Here is a 22425-nt window from a genome sequence, read left to right as displayed (position 1 = left end):
TGTAACAAAACACCAGCAGCAGTCGGTGCATTAAAAACCCACATGACGTCTTCAAAGCGCCCTTTGGTCTGTCTGATTGAACAATTACCGCCACGCTTAATTTACTATCAATGGGGACTTCCACTTTCCTAGTTTACCGGCATGCCTCCGTGTTGTTTAACTTATCCCTCTGACTCCAAAAACAAAACAACTTACACTTTCATGGCAAAATGGTTTCCATCACAGCATGTGCATCGCGCCTTTAATTTGTCTGTTACACGCCAGTGACGAGCGAGCGTGCCCATGACGGCTATTCCAGTTCTATCAGGACGCAAGTGTTACTGGAAGGAAATGAGAAGCACAAACCTTACACCGTTTATATTACATCTCGTTTGAGGTGTTTAAAATATTGTTCTGAAAGGTAATAATTGGTTTCTTGTAAAATTTGTGTTTTTACATTTTCAATATGAAACTGTTTTCCAATTAAACGGGGGTAAAATGTCTCCGTCTGTCTGAAGGGAAAGCTGAATGAAAAATACAAAAAAGGACATTTTTCCAAAGTTATTTTATTCAGTTCACATCAGGGTGGCTCACAGATGGTGTTCAGGTAACAAACATTGTGACTTCAAGGGAAATTACAGGTTCCTGTCAGATATGTAAAAAAAAAAAAAAAGAAATCACAATAAATGTGATATTTAGGAAACAACACAATTATTCACATAGGCTTCTCAGTCTTAATAATTTGAGTTAAACGGGGAAAATATTGTTCAGTGATTGACAGTTGCATAATGATTTTAGACTATTAAATGTCAAAAAACCTCAAGTGATGTCTTTAAATTGCTTCTTTTGTCCAATCAACAAATGTTCTTCATTTAGTCATCTGTGTGATGAATGACACAGAAAAGCAGCAAATCCTTACATTTAAGAAGCAAATGTTTGACATTTAGCAAGAAATAAAGACCGTAACAATCAAATATCAACATGGCAACCAGTTTTCTTTTGATCTAGTACTCAACTTAAGTTAATTAACTTAGTTAATTGTGATAAAATGTAACTAGATTGTGTTGCTGCTTACGTGAGGCAATCCAGTAATATTTGGTTTGTAGCCAATTTCCTTGGAAAGTTTGTGGAAAATTATAGCTAAATTGCTAACATATTGATACAACACTGGATAGGGGACCATGAGCGAATATCAGCATTTTATGATCTTAAAAACAATTACAGATGAAGTAAACAGTCAGCATTATAATTGTACAATAATGTTTACATCTCAAACTGTTAAAAAAAAGAAGCCAAAAATTTCAGAAACTAGCAAAAACCCCCATTGCAATAAATGCTTTAATTCAAATTTAATTAAACCATTTTTCATATTTATGTTAGAATATAATATGCATTATTATAATATAATATTTATTCAATCAGTTTTGTTGACAGCAAAGCCAGTTCTGTTTATGCTGTAGTGTCTTTAGCAGACTTTATATTAACCACTGAATCGTCATTATTGGCTAATGTATCATTACATCATCAGTTAAAAATAACTTACATCCTTTAAGAAGTAATAACTGCACTAATTGCGGCATTATTACAATAGCCCTAATTTTATGGTTTTAATTATTACATTTTCAACTCATTTAGAGGGAATTTAATGCATTCTTTGAAGTCACTTAATTATCCAGAAGTTATTCCATTACTGGTAGCTACCAGCTCACTGCAGGATCCTTTAATCTGCACCACTGAAGAGCCACAGAGTTCGTTAATCTGTCGTGATCAAATTAGAGCAACGTTTGAACTGAAGACAACAGGAAAATTATCTAGCTCTGGAATGCAGAAAATGAATGACACCGTTTTCAATCAGATGTGGAGTCAAATTTCTTTGTTGTTACGTTGCCTCCATGTGAAGGACCTTCATGGACTCTGCGATCATTGAACTGGTGTCGATTTGTCCGTAGATGCCCACTAGAAATGCCTTGTGGAGCAGGATGTCCGCGTGTTCTATGAGGAGGAAAAAAAAGGCACATTACAACACGTAGCTTTGGATGCCCGACTCTGACTAGAACATTGGTTTCATGCTTCGTTAAATCACTTTTTCCCCTTAAAACAACTGTGTGTTGATTGTAAGACAGGAAAAGCACAGGAATGACTGCTTCTTACCAGATTACTGTCAACAATCATGTGACTAAAGGGTATCCTCTTACCTTGACACAGAAGCACGTATTCTGGAAGATTCCTGAGAGCAGTCTGCACCACGTCGAAGTTGCCGCTGCCCATACAGTACATGAATGTAGGCAGGAAGTCTGTCGCCAGGCTGCGGAGGAGAAAGCAAACCATTATGTAGTGAAAAGTAAATGGAAACAAAAGTGTGCAGACAAATAGACTGAAGATTGACAGATATGTATCACTACAGCATTCTTGAAAAAACCCCCCAAAACATTGGCTTATCTTTATCTTTGCGCATTTTCAGCATGCTTTCTGTAGGTGTTCCGTGCCGGGCTAAAGTAACCTTACCAGGGATTATTCTGGATGCAGCGCAGGGCCAGACTGAAGGCCATGTTACGACAAAGCTCCTCGGAGGAAGTCATGAGTCTCTGCAAATCGTTCTGAGAACAGGGACACAAGGTGGTGACTGACGTGTTACACACTGACGGGAACAACGCTTGACCTTTTGTTTTGTTTCTGTTGTTTATGACTCACAATGAAGTACTGTATGATCTCTGGGCTCCTCCTTGACTTGTCATCCACCTCTGTCAACACTTCCAACACATCTGTACCAGATGGGACAAAAAACATATTACTCACTACTCATAGATAGAGAATCTATACATGTGAAACTGCTGCAGCAGTGAGGCAGTTACCCTCGACTGCTTCTCCTCTTGACATCTTTTTCAGGTACATGGTCATGTCGGCCGCACTCAGTGAAACAGAGGCAGAAATGTTGACGAGGGGCAGGGAACCAGTGGCCACATCGTCTAGAAAAGAGCAAAAACAATTATTTAACAAATGTCTTGTATGCAAGACAAGGAGTGCAACAGCGGCTCTCAAGACCGAACATGTAACAGTTACCACACATCGAGATATACAAAAACCACTGTCAAGTTTCTCCTGCGCTTACCGTCTCTCTCATCTGCGTCAACGTCTGCAGAAGAACTTTTCACAGGGAGAGTGAGTCCGGCCAGCAGAGATTTTAGTTGAACCAGGTCTGGGTTTTCTGCACACAGAACCCTGGCAGAAGGAACAGCAGAACCATGGTTTATAAGTTTAAATTCAAGCACTCTCAAGGTACTTTCAACATTTCTGGAGTCTCCAAGTCTTTGTCAACACATCTGAATTTGTCACTATAGATGCAACTGCAAAAAACAAATGTACGGAAGAATTTATACACACGGCAATTCATGTAAATAGTCATTTTGTTTCATTTACCAGCTGTTTGTATTTACTTCATTGTATGTTTTGATAATGAGTATTTAAATCCAGGAGACAAACAAATATGACAAGGGGATTGTTTCATTTCAAGTACCAGAAGATTTTTGGTTCATGCGAGTGATTGTGGAGATGAGAGACCACATTATGTTGAAAATCAAGCATTCAAGGGAGATTTTTGATATATAGGATATACTTACTGCAAGATGTAAGAGTGCTTCTGTAAATAGGGAATGGCAGCTGCTGCATCGTGGGTGATGTACTTCTGTGTGAACTGCAAAAACTTGTTGATGAAGACCAATGGAGAGCGAGTCCTCTGAAAGTTCTGCAAAAAAATGCATTAACTTTGATTTGAAGCTCAATCAAACACGTAGTTAAGTCTGATCTCAATCCTAAATCCTGTAGTGAATATTTGACAGCGTGCAAGCCGCCCACCTGAAGGACCCTCATGAAGGACAGAAGGCAGTCCTGAAGCGCCCTCTGGTGGTCGCTGTGGAAAACAAGCGGCTGCAGCAGCTCCAGGATGGCGAGCACATTGCTGAAGAAGGTCATGTGGTTTTGCTGTCGAAACTCCTGCATGTTCAGGTGCATGCGACCGTGCAAGAGTCCTGCGATCATAGGCAGGTGTCTGGAAAAAAATCGTAAAAACTGTCAGCCGTTTGAACCATCTGCTATGGCAAGAAAGTCTGGTGATCGTAGACTAAACCCAGAAATATTGCTGCACTTTTTCACCTAAGCAAAAGGACAGGGTGCGACACAGCCATCTTCCTACAGGCGAGGTTTGCATCAGACACGCGGTTCTCTGTAGACTTTGAGTCTCCGATGTCAGCCAGCAGCGTGACGAGGCGATGCACCAGGACATCAAGCTGAAAGAGACTTCCTGTGAGTTTGTGCTTTTAAGTGGTGTACAGAATTATTTGATCCAAACAAAGACACATCTTCTTCAATTTGTGTACTAAAGAAGCATTTTTTTTAATTGATACAAGAAGCAGGGATCTAACACCTTTTTAAACAGCCAATTCAAGGACTTTTCAATGACTTTTCATGCTCAACTCGCTCAAATTCAAGGACCCAACACGCCATACTTTGAAACACATGCAGGTGTTATGCGCTGCATAGCTCAGTCGGTAGCGTGCGCGACCCATGTGCCGAAGGCTCTGCAGCGGACCCGGGTTCGACTCCCGGCCCGGGTCCCTTTGCTGCATGTCACTCCCCATCTCTTACCCTGCTTCCTGTCCAAACTCTTCAGCTACTCTGTCAATAAAGCCGAAAAAGGCCAAAAAATACTTTAAAAAAAAAAAAAGAAAACTAGCAGGCTTTACAGAAGCTCACAAAAATGCGCTCATGCAGGCACCGGAATATAATCTCTATTATTATTATCATTTATTGACAAATTAAGCAAAAAAAAAAAAATCAAAAGAATATAATACACAAATCCAGGCTCTTTCACTGACACATGACATCAGATCCAAATTTTCAGCATCATCACTTCCTATGCAGCTCAGTGAAGATCATGACTTGTAACTTGTAACCCATTTTATGATCCACAATGAAGTTTTTCTGCTGTCATGGAGACAATGGGGGTTGCGCTGCTTCCCAGGATTTGACACTTGATCAACAAAGAAAACACCCTCCTGCAACTGTGAAAACACTTCCTGTCTGCACCTGATTGTACAAGCGCCTGTCATGGGCTGTTTGCACCTGGATTTCAAACCAACCGACATGGCGACTAAAAACAACAGATCCTGTGGACATGTCCTTTCACGGTTGTTCTGATGGGCTTAATTTACAGCAATTTCAAAATCAGTTTTTACTTTTTATTGTAGAAATGTATTTAGAAAGTTCCGGCTAAATCTAAGCACACATTTTTTTCTTAATACTAAAAGCTTTTAGTCTAAGTTCAGGTTGACATCTCTATTGTATTTACAAGGAGAAACAAACATTATAAAATCAGAAGACACAGAAAGCGAAATCACATTTAGATTGTAATGGATTATGAACCAGGTGAAACATGTTTACCTTGCAGCTGCTGCCATATGCCGCCCCCCCACTCCTGAAGGTGCCTTCAGGCAGGGTAATGTGCTGAATGACCTCAGGGAAGTGCAGGTAGATCTGCAGCAGCAAGTTCTGGCACCGCTTGCTCATCGCACTGAAAGACAAATCAGATGTGCATTATGTACTGAAGATCTTAGATGAGACACCAGCTAAAGAAATGATGCCATTCAATTTAGGGAAACGATAGTTAAGATGTCCATAGTAAATTTAGAAGCTAATCCAGACTGCAGTGCCTGAAGTGATGTTATTGAGTTGTCTACCTTAAAAGCTCTTAAATTGAAAGAGACAGGTTGAACAATTTTGTGCTGCCATAGAAAGTTAGAGCGAGCTTCACATTATAGACCCAACAGAAAAATTACTTTGGGTTTTGTCAGATTCACTTTCACCATCTCTTTCAATGGATTATCAACAGAGCTGATTATATGAGATCACAGATTAGACAGCACGATGAAGCACTTCTCTATTGTTTCAGTCTACATACGACAATAATTAATGTAGATTAATACAAACTAGGCACATGAATAGCTTAATGTAATTCTGAGGCACATGCCTTCAAGTCACTGTGGTCTCATAAAATCCTCTAAGGCTCCCATGATGCACTCCCTACTAACTGAAGAGTTTATACCAGCTGTGAATTAAGCAAATCAGAGCGACCTTGACCAACAGTAAAGAGTCCGCTCACTCTTCAATAGCTGGTGTGTAATTGGAGTAAACACCAGCTTATATGACAGCGAGGTTCCACAAGAAGAATGCTTAACATACAATCAAGTGTTTACTCAACACAAGGCCAAAACCCTTTACTTTCAACATGGTTTTATCCCGCCATATTTTGACTAGCAACCATTTTACCAGACAGCTTAGCTGTACTTAAAATACTGTAATTCGGAAGCTAATTTTGTTTGACCTTGGCCAAAGTTTCCTCATTAAAGTGGTTTAATAACCAGAGACATATTCATGAAAGGAGGGTTTGCCTCCACAAAGAGCTGCACCCTGATCTCTGACAGCTAAGTCAGAGCAGGAATTCACAACACAGGCAAGTTTAGAGCTTCAGCCTTAATCCTCTTGGCTTCATTATAATACACTGAGCTTTTAAAGAGATCACAGTACAGACGACTTCTGCTGGTTTTAATTTCACACCAATAGACCTAATTATCGAGTTTTCCCTGGTCCACAGCATTGTGGCTGACAGAGGAAGTCTAAAAAGTTCATCTGCACTGAGAAGGAAAATCTAGTGTGATTTACCCCAAGTTTATCAGCAAACCATAACAGGGAAAATAACTCATGTATGTGGGCTAATTAGAAAGAACAATACAATGTGTTGAAATGGACAGGATGACTACTGATGAATCTGATATGATGATGAAGTGTGATGAGCATATGTGTCTTTACATATGGAGGCATGTGACAGAGAACGAGAGTGGAGGATGAGTGTGAATGACAACCTCACCTGTCCTCCCATTTCTTTGAGCAATTGATGAGATACTCCGAGACTTTCTTGATGTTTTCTAGATCTCCGTTGCAGTAGGAGTGAAGGAGGGGCAGCCTGGACTGGATGAGGGAGCAGGACGCCTGGTCCAGGCTGCTCGTATCATCGTGGGGTGAGTCGCGGCTGTTGAGCTCCGACTCTGACAAAATCAGGTCGACCAGGCTGATGAGCTCCTCCGAGCTGAGCCGGAGCACAAACTTCTCAGTTTTCTTCTGCGCACACATAAAAAGAAACACACACACACACACACACACACAGTCATCAGCTTCAGCAGAATAAACTCCCTCTGACTTTGGTCTCGTGAAATGCTTTGTATGTGGGCTTGTGAACTTACTTGGCTGATCTTCTGGTCGCGTCCTTGCCAGATGCGTGGGATGTGGCTGCACGCCCACAAGAAATCCAGGGCTGATGATGGGTCAAGCCTGAAAAACATTTTTAAAAAGTTATGAATAATCTTACAATTTAAGAAACACGGCTCAATAATATCTCATCAGAACCAGAAAAAGTATTGCTGTGCTATCACTCTATCCTAATATACTGAAGGCCAGTTCACCCCCAAATCAAAAATACATATTTTTTTCTCTCACCTGTTGTGCTATTTATTCATCTAGATTGTTTTGGTCTATGTTGCAGAGGTTGGTATATATCGGCCATACAGATGTCTGGGTTATGGTACATTAAAAACAATTAACAGCAATATCCGTTTCAAGAAATCATCATGAGCCTTGTACTCAAGATAATGCACAGACCTTTTTGTTAGCATTTTTATGCAGGACCCATTTTCCTTCTACAAAACTACACCCACAAACTGTATTACCGTGCAGAAGCAAGCGTACATTAAATGATTTTGGGAAAGAGACATTGCTGTGAGGTTTTTTTAAAGTATATTTTTGGTGCTTTGAGCACAAAAGCTGACTACTATGTTGTTCCTTTATATTGGAGGGAAGGCAGATATCTCTACAGCCAATATCTCCAATATTCGCAAATCAAAAAACAATCATGATTGATAAATATCACCGCAGGTAAGAGTCACACAATACCGTGGCTGACAAAGTGTGTGACAGAAATTGTGTACTTGTAGTCTTTGCGCTTGTTGAGAAGAGCACTGATGCACTGCAGGAGGGTGGACCAGTTTGACTGATGCGTCAGTAAGGCCAAGAGATAAGGTCTGTAGGCAGGAGTTCCCCGTGCCTGAAACAAGAGAGTAAGAAAGGCTGCATCAGTAACGCAAAGCAAACACTTACTCCTGTGTGATAAGACAAGAGACGTACGTTATCTGCAGGCAGTGCTTATCTTACCTTGTTGAGGGCAAACAGCAGTTTCTGCTGAAGGTCTGGACACACTGAAGTGACCTCGGGGTCGAGATGCTCCAGCCAGTCAACCAGCAGCCCAGAGCTTAGTCCGGACTTTGTCACCTCAGAGCTGCTGGCAAAAGTGAAAAGGAAGCTTACGTCTAAGGAGATGTGATGAACATCTAATTCCTACAGAAAAATAATGTGTAATATATCCACCATTCAACTGAGCTGAAGATGTAATGCCCACTGGTCGTGTGTCTCATGCCGATTCAGAACAACCAACAAATCCAAAGTTTTACTGTTAGCATTGAGTCACTTGGAATCTATTTAGTGATACTAGGGTTGCCAGTTTCACAGTATACTGTGGTATGAACGAAGGTTAGTAGTACAACAGTAGTAACTTGGCTCCTATAGTTAAATCAAGTTACTAGCTTTACTAACAATACACAGATAGTATTCAACACAAATATGCACTGTAAATAACATCACTCCATCTACTTTCACTGGACCAGATGTTAGAAGCCACAATGAGACCGTGTTGCCTCAACCTAACATAGTAAAGATTCAGTCAAGTGTTCCTCTGACTTCCACAACAAGTCAATCTGTAAAACCCAATGCTGCAAAACCAATTAAACCTTCTCAAACTCAAATCAAACAGCAGTTTCTGAGTACAAGGCCTCAGACTGCAGGCGCCACTTCGCTATTTTTGTCTGAGGCAGCCGTGTTTGTCATTTAGTCCCGTCGAATACAGACGTTACTTGTGTGACTTGAGAGGGAAACAGGATCGCAGTGCTCACGTGTTAGAATCCGCTTCCTTTTTCACAGCACGCTCCTCACTTTCCTGAAGCAGCAGGGAAATCACTGTGGCAACGGGGCCAGCTGTGCCAGTCTGTGTACCAACAGTCATCAGCAGAGACAGCAGCTCCTCCAAATACGGCGACCTCACCTCCATCAGCCCCTGTAACACTGGGATACGATATAAACACCTTTATTATGTATCTTCATGAAACTAAATAAATGTTCAATTTTGCAACAGCTTTTGTGTTTTAGTGGATGTGACGATACATTTTATAGCATGAATCTTTTAGTACGCAGCTTCTGATTGAGTTCACATGGCCTCACGAACATTTCATCACCGGTTTTGTTCTCAATTAAAGCTACTGTTTTTATCACTTACTCTGCTTTTGTTTTTTTGTTTAGCTTTTGTACTTTTGTCTTGTTTTATACATGTTGCTTTTAGATATCATTGTTTTACTTTAAGTGTCAGGATGTCTACTATAATAAAATGTTTTAACAATATTCAAATTGAACTTGCTAATTTTGCTGTAATGGAAACATAGCACACCCTGTTCACTGGAATGGCAATAATGTTTAATAATTAATTTTCATAAAAAAACTATTAAACGACACAAAGCAATTAACCATGTTTTGAAAATGTGACCAATAAAGTGTCTTATGTCTTAACTGTGGCAATCAATAATTGATAAATATTACCTTTTCCAATGAGCTCTGGTTCTGCATTACATCTGTCTCCTGCTTTAAGCATTGCAATGATGGCTCTCAGCGGCACTTCAGTCTCTCTGTGATAAGCCAAAGCCTCAGCCAGGTGGAGGAAACCTGTACGCACTGCAGGGCACAGAAACTTGTCACTCACTGTTTATATAAAATGAATAAGGCAACAATTGAGAAAGAGTTGAGGGGCTCACCATCATTGTGTCTGAGTTTTTGAGAGTTCTGACCAGCGAAGGACCTGAGCAGAGTCTTCAGTGGTCCTGCCTCTACAGGTGGGTTGTCTAACCAGATTAACATCTCAACAATGACCTTAAGGAATAGCGAGGAGAAAGCAATGTCCTGGGACACAAGACGCTGGAAGAAAAGACATCAAGGAAGAGGAGTAAGAACAAATCGTCTGGTGTGTTATGAACCAACATGGAATTATGCACCAAACATACCTGGTAAAGGTGAAGCTGGCGCATGAGAGGACAGGAGAGGGCATGGCTGCGGTGCATCGACATGACAATAGGCCCTGCATGAGCAGAGGTGAGCAGGGCTGCGATTGCCTGAAGTAGTCGAAATGCTAACCCACCCTGCTGAATCTGGCCCTGCTTGGCCCGCATCAGCTCTTTAGCCAGGGCCTGCTGTAAGGCCAGAGAGAGCTGGCTGGGAGGAGGGCCGGGCCAGCGAGGGTCCACCTTTAAGGGGAATATCTGGGGAAGAAAAGGAAACAGAAACAGGTCAGTCTGACAAGGAAGTGACACAACACATGGACAAACTCTGAAAATTGTTTGCAATCAACCACTGATATTTAGCCCACAAAGATCTGACTTTTAGCTAAACAGGTTTATTCAAAAACTAAATATATGGCAGACAAAGTAACACCAGAAATAAATGAGACAAAAAACATCGTATATCCCACCTGAAGCAGCATGCCAGTGAGATCATCATCAGGCCCGACTGCAGGAAGCTGACTGGCTGCTCTCATCTTCACAGAGCTGTGGGGCGTCTCCACGGTAACTTTGATCTTACTTGTTTCAGCAGAATCTGTCAGGAGGGAAGAAGTCAGCAGAGGGACTGACTGAAAAACATTTTCTGACTTTTTGTCAGACACTTATCACTAAATCCCTATGTCGTCTTAAAATATGTGCACGTATTCAATCTTATTATTTACAAAATTGAGAGTAGTAAAAACTTTTTAACAGCAATTAATGTCATTTAATGTGATATTGAACATAAACAACCATGGAGACTTAAGTCACCAACCTCTGTCCAGAGGAAGAGAGGAGCTCAGTAATGAATGGAAAGTGTGCCCCCCAGTGGCACCTCGCTCATGCTGCACTTCAACCAGGTGGGCCATGTAGTCTACAGCAGAATAAATAAAAAGTTTGAGACTTCTCCAGTCTTTTAAAATACAATTTCAGAAGTTGTAGTTCTGCAGCACTCTTACGCTTATCCATGATGTTCTCTTCCAGCGACTGTGGGTCATGAGAGACGGCCTGGTCCAGGTACTGCAGCAGTTTACTCATGCTGGATACTGGAATGCCAAAGGACTGTACAAACAGCAGCAGCTGCTGGGGCTCCAGGTCTTGTAAAGCTGTTGGCAAACAAATGTATTCTTCTGTGAATAAAGTGAAGATGTATTAACATAGCGGGCAATACACATTTTTGTGCACTACAACAAGTTGTACCTGCATCAACCAATCGAGAAACCTCTGATCGGATCATCCTCAGTTTCAACCAATCGGGCAACAGAAGGGCCTCTTCTGAGGTGTCGACCAGGAAGGCAGTGGGGAGAGGTTTCTTGTCGGGAAACCAGATGTCCAAGAGGTTGTAGAAATCACTCTCTCCTGCAACAATATACATTGTTAAACATGTTCTTACAGCCCCTCTAACATTGCAAATATTGAACAGTCAAATATGCAGGACAACCTTTGGGTGGCCCCAGAGTCAGCAGGATAACCATTGCATGGACGACAAGAATGTGCATCGTAGCAGTCTCTCCTGTTGTCCAACGCAGAAACACTTGGTCCTGAGATTCTGACTAAAATGAAAGAAACAAAAACAGTTTGTCAAGCACAAGTTTTAGCATGCAGCTCCTCACTTTCCAACACATGTCTCCATCAGATAGACATCAAACAGGGATCAATCTTCAACTGCAGGTGACATTTTCGTTGCAGATTCAAAGCATATTTGATCACAGGACCATTGTCACTAGGCCCAAAACTTTGCAACACAATTTTAGCAGAGATTAAACTTATTTTCAAATGCTTCACTTAAACTTAGAGCCAGGGAGAGGAGGACTGTAATAATAATTGAAACTTCAATGCAGTACAGGTAACTCAAGGTGCTCACCCAGCTGTAAAGATCCTCCCCCTCTTTGGTCTTCCTCATCCTCCTGATGTATGCTGAGAAGATGGTGAGGAAAGCACTGAGCACAGCGTCAGACTCTGGCCTGCAGGAGTGTTTGGAGAACAGGCTGTTCATGATGGTGGAGCGCTCCACAATCAGCCGGGCAACATCCTATAGTGGGTGAGATTCAGGTCAGCACTGTTGCATGAGAACAAAACTGACTGGAAAAAAAAAGAGCATGTGTTGTAAATGTAATTGAAGCAACTCGCATTGATTACCAGGGCCAGGTCATTATGAGAAGCTTGCTCCTCCACTGGTGCATGCTGGGATAGGTAGATGAGATAAGCGCTGATTGTCTGCGGATCTGTCTCCATGTGAATAGCCTTCGAGGGAGCACAGAGACAAGACACACCCTTCAAACTCCAGCTCAATAATCAGCCTAGAAGATTTCCACTTATCTCCATGTCAGACGCTGACCTGCTGCAGAGCGGTGGACGTCATGCCTCGGACGCTGTCAAACAGCGGGAGCTTCGGGAGGTCTTGCAGCAGCCACTGGTACCCTGGCAAGAGCTCAGCATCTGCAGAGTCTTCCTCCATGGGCTGGTCGCGCTCCTCTCCATCTTTCAAGCCCCCTTCACTGAGCACCAATGACAAACCCTACACACAAATACATCAGGTAAATGAAATCATGTTTAACAGCATTATAGTGCTACAGATGATATTTCCAACTTCCACTGAGGCACCTTCATGGCTAGCACTCTCGATGCCACCTGAGATGAGCTAAGGCGACGTAGAAAGTAGTCCAACACTTCACATGTTGTCTGCTCGTCGGCCTTGGGACCCAACAAAAGATCCTGGAGCCGTCCGAGTAGCTGTCTTTGCTTTTGTTGTCTCTAACAAGAAGACAGATAGTAACTCTGGATTAGTTGAGAGTCAGTATAAAAAAGGCACCAGTATAAATGTAGAATGTTAATTTGAGACAAAGCCAAAAAAGACCCATCATGTTTTTGAAGAAAGAATTCAAAAATGGGAACATTTCAGTAAGGGGTAAAACACACTTGTCTCTTCTTGGCTTTCTGCTCTTTGCTCTCTGCCTCATCGTCATCCTCTATCGGCAGACTGTCGTCTGCGGCATCATGCAGGAGGAATTCACACAGGCACTGCACTGGCAGCACATCCAGGGACCCTTCACTGGACTGGACCAAATCAGCCAACCAGGGCATGGACTGAGAGGAAGCCTGCGAAGGGTTTAAAGGGCATGACAGTTACAGCATGTATACCAAAAAGAAAAGTCTGAGAAAAACGCTTTAATCTTCCTCTTTAAATGCATATTGTGTAATGCTGCTAGGGGTCTTTCAAAGCCATTACATGTAGATGGATTTCTCTGGGTTTGATGAAAGTACATAATTCAACAAACGTCAGTCTGTTTAGACAGTGCACACGGCCATCACCTGTCTCTGGATGATGTTGAGGAGGAAGTCTGGGTTGCGGCTGCGGCAGAGGAGGTGTCCCAGACGCAGAGACTGGTTGAGGCTTTTTACCTGCTCCTGGACCGCAGGAGGAGGACGACGAGGAGGACCCCTGAAAACAAACAAGAGAATCAGTCCATCGTCCAGTCTGAACGCTGTAAGAACACTTTTATCAACGTTTGAAAGGTTCAAACGTTGATAGAAGGTTCAGGCACTGTTAAAGAATAATACAAGACTGATTTTAGAGTTTCTATTTTAATTAAACTGCTGTCTGAAAACAAGACAACATGGAGTTTGGATAAAGGGTTTGACTCTTACTGTGGATCCAGGCTGGTCAGCTGAGACAACAACAGGCTGTTGCTCTCTGTGATGGTCTGTTTGGTGGAGGCTGCTGCCAAGTGGCTCTCAAAGGCCAGGATCTCTTGTTTCTCTCTCTGGGAGATCTGCAGCTCCCTGTTGATCATCTCCGTCTTTGTGTCTTCATCCGCAACAGTGCATGGAGGGTAGGTGTAGTTACTGTGGCAGCATGGAGAGATGTATGTTAGTTGTTTGGCATTTTTTCCTTGAAACAATTTTATTACACATGATTACCCTCACTTACTTTGTCATGACCATCTCCATCAGCATTTTCAGAGTAGGATAGCCGTCCCAGGCAGCCAAACCTAAAAAAGGAAAATGTCAGAAAATGTATTAGCAGGATATATTTAATAGCTTAAGGTATTTTTCATGCATGCAGCATAGAAAAAGAGGAGATGTACCTATTTTCTGTGGATTAAATGCAGCCACTACAAGCAGCAGCAGCCATGCCTTCCAGTACAGTGTGGATATTGCCAAATTTGGTGGTTGGTACCTTAAACATTAAGAGTCATTTGTTATTTTAGGCTGTAAACTTTCTCATCTAAAAATGTGTTTAAAAGCTGGTAAAGAAAATACCCTGCAGGCAGCTGAATGTTCTCTGGGTGGTGGTATGTACACAGATTGAGGACCGCATCAATGAGCTGGATCCTTTCCACTTTCAGGACCTCCAGATCTGTTGGAAAAGAATGTACGGATTTATACTGATATGGTCAAGAGGCTTTCAAACTACAACAATAAAAAAACAAAAACAAAACATACTTCCTCTGTTTGTGCTAGCTAGCAAAAGATGTGAAAAGGCAGTCGCACTTGAAAGACTTGAGTCGGCTGCTCATTAAACTGTGTTTATCAAATGTCCAAACATTCTGCCAGAGAGTTAATGTACACAGCTTTTACTGTGATCATAAACAGTGGATCTCCACACACCGTCAGACTGAACTCCAGCTGCCCTTTTAACCAGGTGATCTGCGAGCTCCATGGCGTCGGCTGGGCCCAGGGGCAGATCACGCGACAGCCCGATGACCAGAATGCGCATCAGTGTGTCCTCCAACAGAGGCACCTCGGAGCAGAGGCGGAGGAAGAAACTGAGGAAATAATAAAAAAAAAACAAAAAACAACAAAACGGCTTAATCAGGTGATGGGGCTCAATACAGTCAGAGGAAAACCATTTTTAAGAAGGAAGGAAAACTCACTTCCTGTCGCTCTCTGGGGGCCAGTTGTCCCACTTGTAATACGTCTCCGGTTGCTCGGTGAAAAGCACTTTGTGAAGGCTGCAGACATGAAAGACAACACTCATATAAAGCAGCTGAAAATAGAAACAAAGAGATAAATCCTAATGACTAATTTCCCTTATGATTAAAGAGGAAGTTTGAAGGATAATTCAGTCATTGTCTTCCAGCTTTCAGGCCAAATCAACTGTTGATGTCTGGGCAGTTAGAGACATGGATCTTTCTTTTTTTGACTTCTTCACCTCGACAGACACTGGACCATGAAACTTCACCCAACTTTCCATCAGCATGAGGGCCAGCAGACTGCAACTGAATTTTCATTTTTGGGTGAACTTATTCTTGAAACTAGTTTAAAAAGTGCAAAAAACAAAAACAAAACTCAGAAAACAGTCAAATATATAGCAAACTATAATCTTTAATGCCAAAGTAAATATTGCAAATAAGAGCCCAGAGTTTGAATAACTAACTCTCAGGATGGAAACGGTTACTGACCAGTGAACGTAGTCTTTTGCGCCAACTTTGCTGATGGTCGGAACGACGGTATGCAGCCACCACACAGCGTCTCTCTGGATGGCTGCAATCTGATTCTGAAACGACCTCAGGCCCTCCAGATCTGAAAACAAAGCAGTCACGGATCTAGAAAGCCAAGAATACGTAAATGGTTAATAAAATACAACATTACAAGTAACGCACAGCACTCACTCTTCTTCTCTCCTTTATCCCACGCGATGCCAGCTTCTTTGACCTGAGCGGTGATGCCCAGCATCATGGAGACCGTCAGCAGATCTGTCACCTGGATGACAAAACGCTCCTGTGGGAGAGGACAAACAGGTCAGTCAGGTGTTAACACATTGAGATTAAAGAGAAAATGACTTGAGAGATTTTTTTTTTTTTCCTCACTTTGAACTCCATGTCAACATAGCTGGTCTCCTTTCTCTCCTGCATTAACCCAAAGCAGAAGGACTGGAAGTTGATCTCATGCTTGGTCTGTTTGATGATTTCTCTCAGCAAAGCTCGGGAGGCTCGGAGGTAATCGTCCTTATTGGTCAGCAGGTCCTGGAACACCATCGCCAAGAACTGCAGACACAAAGGAAGACAGGGAAGATGTTGTGTTTGGGAAAATAATAAAGATTTAAGATTATTTCCAGCCTTCTATCCTAACAACTCTAAAGGTTCACCTTCGGAGCCTGCTCTGGGCTGTGCTGCAGCACTGTGTGCAGGACCTGCATGTTGTTAGGATTCCTGGCGTTGGACAGCTCATTGAAGATCACCAGCTTCACCATAGTGGCCAGGTTGTCTCTGTGCGCGTTGAGCAGCTCCCTGGAGAATTGACACTAGTTAGTTCTGGTCAGTGCAGATAATTACAAGTTAGAAGTCAAACAAAGAGAGACGCGACAGACCTGACACACAGCATGTAGTGGTTGAGGAGGACTTTGGGTTTGAGTCGGATCTTGATCAGGTTGGAGATCACCTCCATGTCGTCGGCGCCGTGGGAGTTGCAGTTCATACACAGAGACATGAGGAGGTCTTGAGCTGGTCGGGTCAGCTGTGTACACAAAGACAAAGAAAGTGAGTCAATGCTCGTTATCAACATTCATAACAGTTTTGTTTTTTCATCATTAACTCCCATTCATGTACAAAGCAGATCGTCTTGGGTGTCAGATACTCGAATTAATGCCTTTTAAGACAGATATTAGATGTTGAGACAAGCTTGAACTACATCTAAGAATGATTTTTCAGACAAATTATAAGAAGGTAAGCAAGTAAACAGACAGCTCTTGGAAATGAGGCAAAAGAGTTTGACCAATTTTGAAGAAGGAAACAGACAGACAGATACATTAAATTAGATCAAATGTTGATAGAAACTAATATATCACAATTCAAATGTGAGACTTCTGTGGCCTTTCTAGCCTAATATTTATTAAAAGAAATAGAAATTAAGATACTCTAAGACAAATACAATGTGACAAACTATCAGTCGTAACATAACTGTCCCTATACACATACAATTTCATTATCAGATGCAGTACTTTACATCGCAAAAGGACAGAAAATGTGTCTGTGAAAATACTGGCAAAATTGAGATTACAAGTGGTTTATTCCAGGATAAATGCCACTCACCTTTGGGTTCTGGAGCCACATCTCCAGCCTCTGCACAGCCATGAGTCGAGCCTCTTTGTAGCCACACGTAGCTGTGAGCAGACGCAGTAAGTTTCGGGACACGTTGTCCATCGGCTGCCTGCGGTTCAGCTGATCTCTGAGGACATCGAGCACGTAGTCCTCCACACTCTCCGCCAGTTCTTCATATCTACAGTGCGACACAGGACGAGTGAAAAAAGACAAAATAACTAATTTCATCAGAATCTTAAACTCTATAATAAATGATGCAAACCTGACATGTATATATGTATGTTGTGTATGTAAAACCTGCACTTTTTCATACCTCGGCATGATCTGCCCTTCATCCTCAGGGCTGAGCTTCTCCTCAGCTATCAGCAGTTCAGTCTGGCTGTCGTCCTCGTCCGGGGTTGAGGGATGAGGGCTGCTACCTAAAAAACAAAAACCAAAGGCAGTGTTATCCCGACCAGTGCTTGTTTCCAGCAGTAGCAATCTTCACACACAACCTGCCTGTGTGTTTCCTTAACGTAACCGTACCTGCACTGAGATCTCCACCAGTGCGACCGGTGTCCGCCTGCAGCAGCATACTCTTAGGTGGCATCTTTGTCCCAAAAGCAGTCTGGATGTTGTCAACGAAGTTTTTGCAATGAGAACTGTCCACCCAGATTCTCTCTCCAAGAGAGTCCTCAATGTACACCTGAAATGATATTTTAGGTTGAGAGAGAGATCATACATGGCTAAAATGAAGAAAAGGGCATTTGGGAGAAATTCTTACCTTAACGAAGATCTCCGGCCAGTTCTCGTCCTCCTCGTAAGCTGCCATTAGCAGATTGCAAGCAAGAACAGACACGAGGCTGTTCCCCTTTGCTTTAAAGTTGATCGAAGCATCTCGACGCAAGAGGCTGCACAAGGCCTGAAAAACAATAAGAATTCAGTCATATCCCATCCGTGATGTTCGCGTGATGTCTTTGTAAGCCTAACAATATTTGTAATCAAGCTCTAAACACACCAACTGAAATCTTACCTCAATAATTCCTTCAGTTGCAAAAACATTGGGCTTGATTTTGGCCAGGAACATGAGACTGAGGTACAGCGTTATGTCTGGCTTGGCTCGGTTCATCTTGAGTTGTTTCACTGCTCCACACAGCAGTCCCTCAATGCGATCATCATTTCCTTCAGACTCTGCAGCTTCAATCTCATCCAGCAGCACTGCTGGTGACACTACAACAAAAAAGGAGGAGCTTTAAATTTCCTTCCAGAATGCACAGCACAGGCATTTAGAGGTATAAATCCACGACTTACCTTCGATAGGTACCACTGATGGCTCCTTTATTGAGGGGGATATCGCCCTCTTGTCGACGGCTGCAACATCAGCAAGTCGTCCCAGAGCACTGACAGGAGGGGTGGTGGATAGTTTGGGCCGCTTGGTGAGGCTGGACAGGCCGGATGAGGAGGGCAGAGCAGAGGAAGCCTCTCTCTTTCGGTCAGCAGGTAAACCTGTGGATGCCGGCTTCAGGAGGACAGCAGGAGCTTTGGGTTCTCCACCCTGGCTCTTTGACCCCAGAGCAATGAAATCTCCTGGTGGAGGGTGACCTGTGGAAAGCAGACGCCACAGTAGGTTGTGATTTTCTTCTGCTGTGCTTCTGAAGACAAGATGACACTTTGTTTTGCATTTTACCTGATGGTTTTGCAGCACTGGGTCGTCTGAGAGTTGTAGGCTTTGGACGATTCATCTTGATCAGCAGGCAAAAGTCAAAACCAGATTCACAGTAGGTTAAGTGGATGACATTATCTAGCGGTCAGCCGTCTGTGTATGAGGGAAAAACATGGAGAAACAGAAAATTATGGAACTTCAAACACCCACATTTAGTAGCTAACCTTCGCTAAGGCATTTAAACGGCTACAGCTAGCATAAATTGGCAAACGACAACGCTTCTTAAAACGTATCGTAAATCTGTAGCAAGAAGGTTATATTGAGTTTCAGTTGACAGCCTACATGATGGTAATAAGGTTTCAACAAAGTCACGTACTGGACAACAAACCGCTAACGCCAAGCTAACGACAACAAATACAGCTAGCAACATTAGTTAGCTCAACGGTGTCAAGCCTAGCACTGACAATGAATGGTAGCGTTTACTGACCCGCAAATCAACACATTTTAATTAAAATGGACTCACATGTTTATTCGGTTTCATAAAACAGATCGAAACCAACTAGAACCATTAGCTTTAAACAAGAAATTGACGTTTGCCGACTCAAAGCTATCAGATAGCCCGAGCCATGATCACTTCTTCTTCGCCGGCTGTATTACGGTTGTTCGCTAAGAATAACGGTCCACTGCGCCGCCTAGCAACAACAGGAAGTTCCAGGTGGCGTCGTTCTAATTCGTCTCAGAACGACCTTTAAACAAAGCAGATGTAAAATGAACGCTGCCGATTAAAACGGTAAAACAGAATCTTCTGCTACTTCGACTTCCACTTTCAGGTCTCTTTCTTTTACATCGCTCTCGGCTACACTTTGCTTTACTTTGAAATTATTCACCGGAAATACGAAGGACTGGAAGTATGCCACCGTGTTTAACTTGACCAACAGTTGTAGTTACAAGCCGTGTCCGCCAGGGGGCAGGAAAGATCATCATCATAGACAAAGACAGTACATGTAATAATAGTTTATTGAGCCATTCGTGGAGGTGTCTGTTGTAAAGGTGCGTGGCAGTTATGTCTATGTTCTAATTTAACAGTAGACAGAGATGTAATTATAAATTTATACCACAGGGGGCGGTGTAAAAGGCATAACAACTGGGTCTAGCAGTGTTTTGGGCATATGTGCGCCCTCTGGTGGCCACGGTGGGTAACTACAATTACAATATCAAGTTAGCGACAATAGCATAGTGTAGCTTCCGGTCAGCACTTTCAAAGTAAGTCTTTTAAAAATACAGCGCTGTAGTTCAGCTATGTGACCACTAGAGGGCACTCAAGAGTCGTTTTTATTACAGTTCATTACATATAATGCGTGCAAACACAACTCATCATACAAAGGATGAAACGATTCATGTTTTTAAAAGAATTGCTTTATAAAACTTGACATTCACTAGTGAACAGTGACTCACTTTCTTCATAAGTTAATTCATGGACACATAACAAACACCAGAAGTGTCCAGCAGATGTCGCCAATGGCTCATTTTGAGCACTGTTGCTTCACTTTGGTTCAGTCAGAGCTTGAGAAAGCGTTTTCCCCGTCAGTAGAGTCAGTGTCAGCAAATATTTTGCCATCTCATACACATAATTGACAATGTTCTACATGCAAAAATGATCCATCTTTCCTAGTTACATTATTGGTTATAGTCCTACTCCTACAGTAATACTACTTTTACTTTAATCACAAGCATATTTTGACATATCTGACAGGATTGGGAGTTTTGTGTTGAGTTCGGAAGCGTTCTGACGACACGACAAGAGAATCGTTCATCAAGAAAAGAAAAACTTTTAATATTTATATTTGTCTTCTTTTCCAGACGAGCAAAACTGGGATCACTTTCTTACCCAGAATAGCAAAGTCGACAACTTTGTACTCGCTTTAACTACAACATATTTAACACAAGGGGGCAGCAGTGTCCATTCCATTGCATTAAAATGGTGCCATTTCTTCAATATATGCAAGGTGGGAGGTTTCACTTCACCAGAAATGTCTTACACATGTGAAAACCTACAGAAACACAGGGCCTCAATCAGAAAAGGAAAATAAAAGCGTCGTGTGAGGACTTGAAACAGAGCAGCGCAAAAAAACAAAATACGGCAACTCTGTCGTAAATCTCAGTGCAGATTATACTGAAGATGGAATCAGATTGAAATCAAAAGAAAATGAAATGCAGATTATTTTTTAAAGTCTTACGTCATCCATCATGACAAAGAGTGAGTCACATGTTAAAGTGACATAGATGTAATGATTTCTCAGAAATGAAAATATGGAATTCTTTACTCTTTATACGTGTCCACACCCCAGAGGAAAAGAAAGTGAATCATAAATTAAACATTGCTTAGCACCGACAAGACAAGTTGGTGCTGCAGCTCTCAGCCACTACATTTAAATGCTTTCTGTTCACAAAAATCCACCACACTTTTATTTCTGCTCAGCTCAGTGCGGTGTGAACGGTCCACCTCGGCCCGCTCCAGCTGCTGCCACCACTACTACAGTAACCTCACCATGTTCGTTTCCATGCAGCTCGGACCTGCCAGCCGGTTACGTAAAGTGTTTTCATATGAAACACATTTCGGTGAAGTCAGTGGAATGTCCAGTCAATGTTCCAAATTAAATCTTGTGTCATATGGGAAGTCTACAAATCTGCGAAAACAATTCTTCTCCTCCTGACATTACGTGAGGCCCACAGCGTGCCAGAGGCGGCTGCCTAACGCGTCAGGCATCCTCAGTTGGATATTCCTGAACGGCATTAAAGCGCTTGGAGGAAGAAAATGTTTCTGTCCACGTGTGACTCATTTGTCCAGTTTTAAAAACTCTGCGTGGTCAATAGCTGCTTTTTTATATATACTCTTTAATAATATGGAGCATTCAGGAGGAAAAAAAAAAAGTGATCCCCTTACAAAAAGGCGGGGGCCTCTCTGTGCCAGATCAGATTTCTGAGTTCAACAGTCTGAGTCAGAAAGGAGCAACATCAGTGACTCAGTGTTACTTCCTGTAATGCAAAGCGGCCTGGAAGCTGCGAGACCCCACAGCACGCCGATCTAACGAAAACCCCCGACCAGCCTGCCGCACATGCTCGGCTGTTTGTGTCGTGTTAGACGCGATGGGAGTAGGTCGGGTCGTCTGTGGACGCTGTTAGCAGATGGACAGTAATTGGGTGGTGTGGCACCGACTGAGCAGCTGGATGTCTGACTGATCCACAACATCAGCGCTGCTCCTGCAGAGACTTTGTCTCGGCCATTTTTATTTCTCCGTGTCGACAGCTGGCAGGTTTTCTACAGGAAACAGACAACACACCAGTGTACTGTAGTTTTACTGCCATGTCATCATCTCTGTTCTGTGTTTCTGTTCTTATTTAGTTTCATCTCATTGTAGTCTACCTGTAATCTGTAATCTGTAATCTAACACCACTCATCTCACCTCTAATCTCAATTAATCTGGTTTCATGTCATTTATTCCGATCATGACTCATTTTTCCT

The 22425-nt window shown here is 42.4% G+C and overlaps 1 protein-coding gene across 7 annotated transcripts; it reads right to left on the bottom strand.

The window, feature by feature from the left end:
* Nucleotides 1-525: 525 nt before the first annotated feature.
* ints1 (integrator complex subunit 1) lies at nucleotides 526-19579 on the bottom strand. Of its 7 annotated transcripts, none has more exons than XM_037090078.1 (48): nucleotides 19426-19579; nucleotides 18927-19055; nucleotides 18551-18841; nucleotides 18273-18469; nucleotides 18024-18161; nucleotides 17786-17945; nucleotides 17574-17679; nucleotides 17252-17438; nucleotides 16531-16676; nucleotides 16309-16450; nucleotides 16031-16207; nucleotides 15824-15941; nucleotides 15623-15743; nucleotides 15095-15172; nucleotides 14829-14986; nucleotides 14481-14577; nucleotides 14306-14397; nucleotides 14149-14209; nucleotides 13866-14063; nucleotides 13530-13659; nucleotides 13137-13316; nucleotides 12822-12971; nucleotides 12556-12735; nucleotides 12348-12461; nucleotides 12082-12249; nucleotides 11659-11770; nucleotides 11418-11576; nucleotides 11177-11323; nucleotides 10993-11091; nucleotides 10649-10773; nucleotides 10185-10439; nucleotides 9939-10098; nucleotides 9727-9858; nucleotides 9030-9198; nucleotides 8236-8362; nucleotides 8013-8128; nucleotides 7272-7359; nucleotides 6899-7149; nucleotides 5416-5545; nucleotides 4129-4262; nucleotides 3832-4024; nucleotides 3597-3721; nucleotides 3089-3198; nucleotides 2832-2945; nucleotides 2671-2741; nucleotides 2485-2576; nucleotides 2175-2284; nucleotides 526-1971 (listed from the first exon to the last, which is right to left on the bottom strand). In XM_037090078.1, the coding sequence occupies exons 2-48, from the start codon at nucleotides 18979-18981 to the stop codon at nucleotides 1859-1861; spliced, it is 6576 nt and encodes a 2191-aa protein (XP_036945973.1). In that variant the 5' UTR covers nucleotides 18982-19055; nucleotides 19426-19579; the 3' UTR covers nucleotides 526-1858. The 7 variants fall into 7 exon arrangements, with proteins under 7 accessions (XP_036945973.1, XP_036945974.1, XP_036945975.1 ...); XM_037090079.1 differs by having other exon boundaries at nucleotides 8236-8359; XM_037090080.1 differs by having other exon boundaries at nucleotides 12357-12461.
* Between the last annotated feature and the right edge of the window lie 2846 nt (nucleotides 19580-22425).

The sequence above is a fragment of the Acanthopagrus latus genome, chromosome 23, assembly GCF_904848185.1.
Source record: "Acanthopagrus latus isolate v.2019 chromosome 23, fAcaLat1.1, whole genome shotgun sequence".
Classification (NCBI taxonomy): domain Eukaryota; kingdom Metazoa; phylum Chordata; class Actinopteri; order Spariformes; family Sparidae; genus Acanthopagrus; species Acanthopagrus latus.
Note: the sequence above shows the minus strand (reverse complement) of the source record. Positions and strands in the feature narration are given on the sequence as shown.

Bases quoted from the DNA above. Each gene is read 5' to 3' on its own strand.
- ints1 (XM_037090078.1), bottom strand. From the start codon at position 18,981: ATGAATCGTCCAAAGCCTACAACTCTCAGACGACCCAGTGCTGCAAAA. The intron at 15,173-15,622 runs GTCAGTAACCGT...TCATGTCTGCAG, and splicing joins GCAAAAGACTACGTTCACTG to CCTTCACAAAGTGCTTTTCA. The intron at 11,577-11,658 runs GTTGTCCTGCAT...ATATTGTTGCAG, and splicing joins GACTCTGGGGCCACCCAAAG to GAGAGAGTGATTTCTACAAC.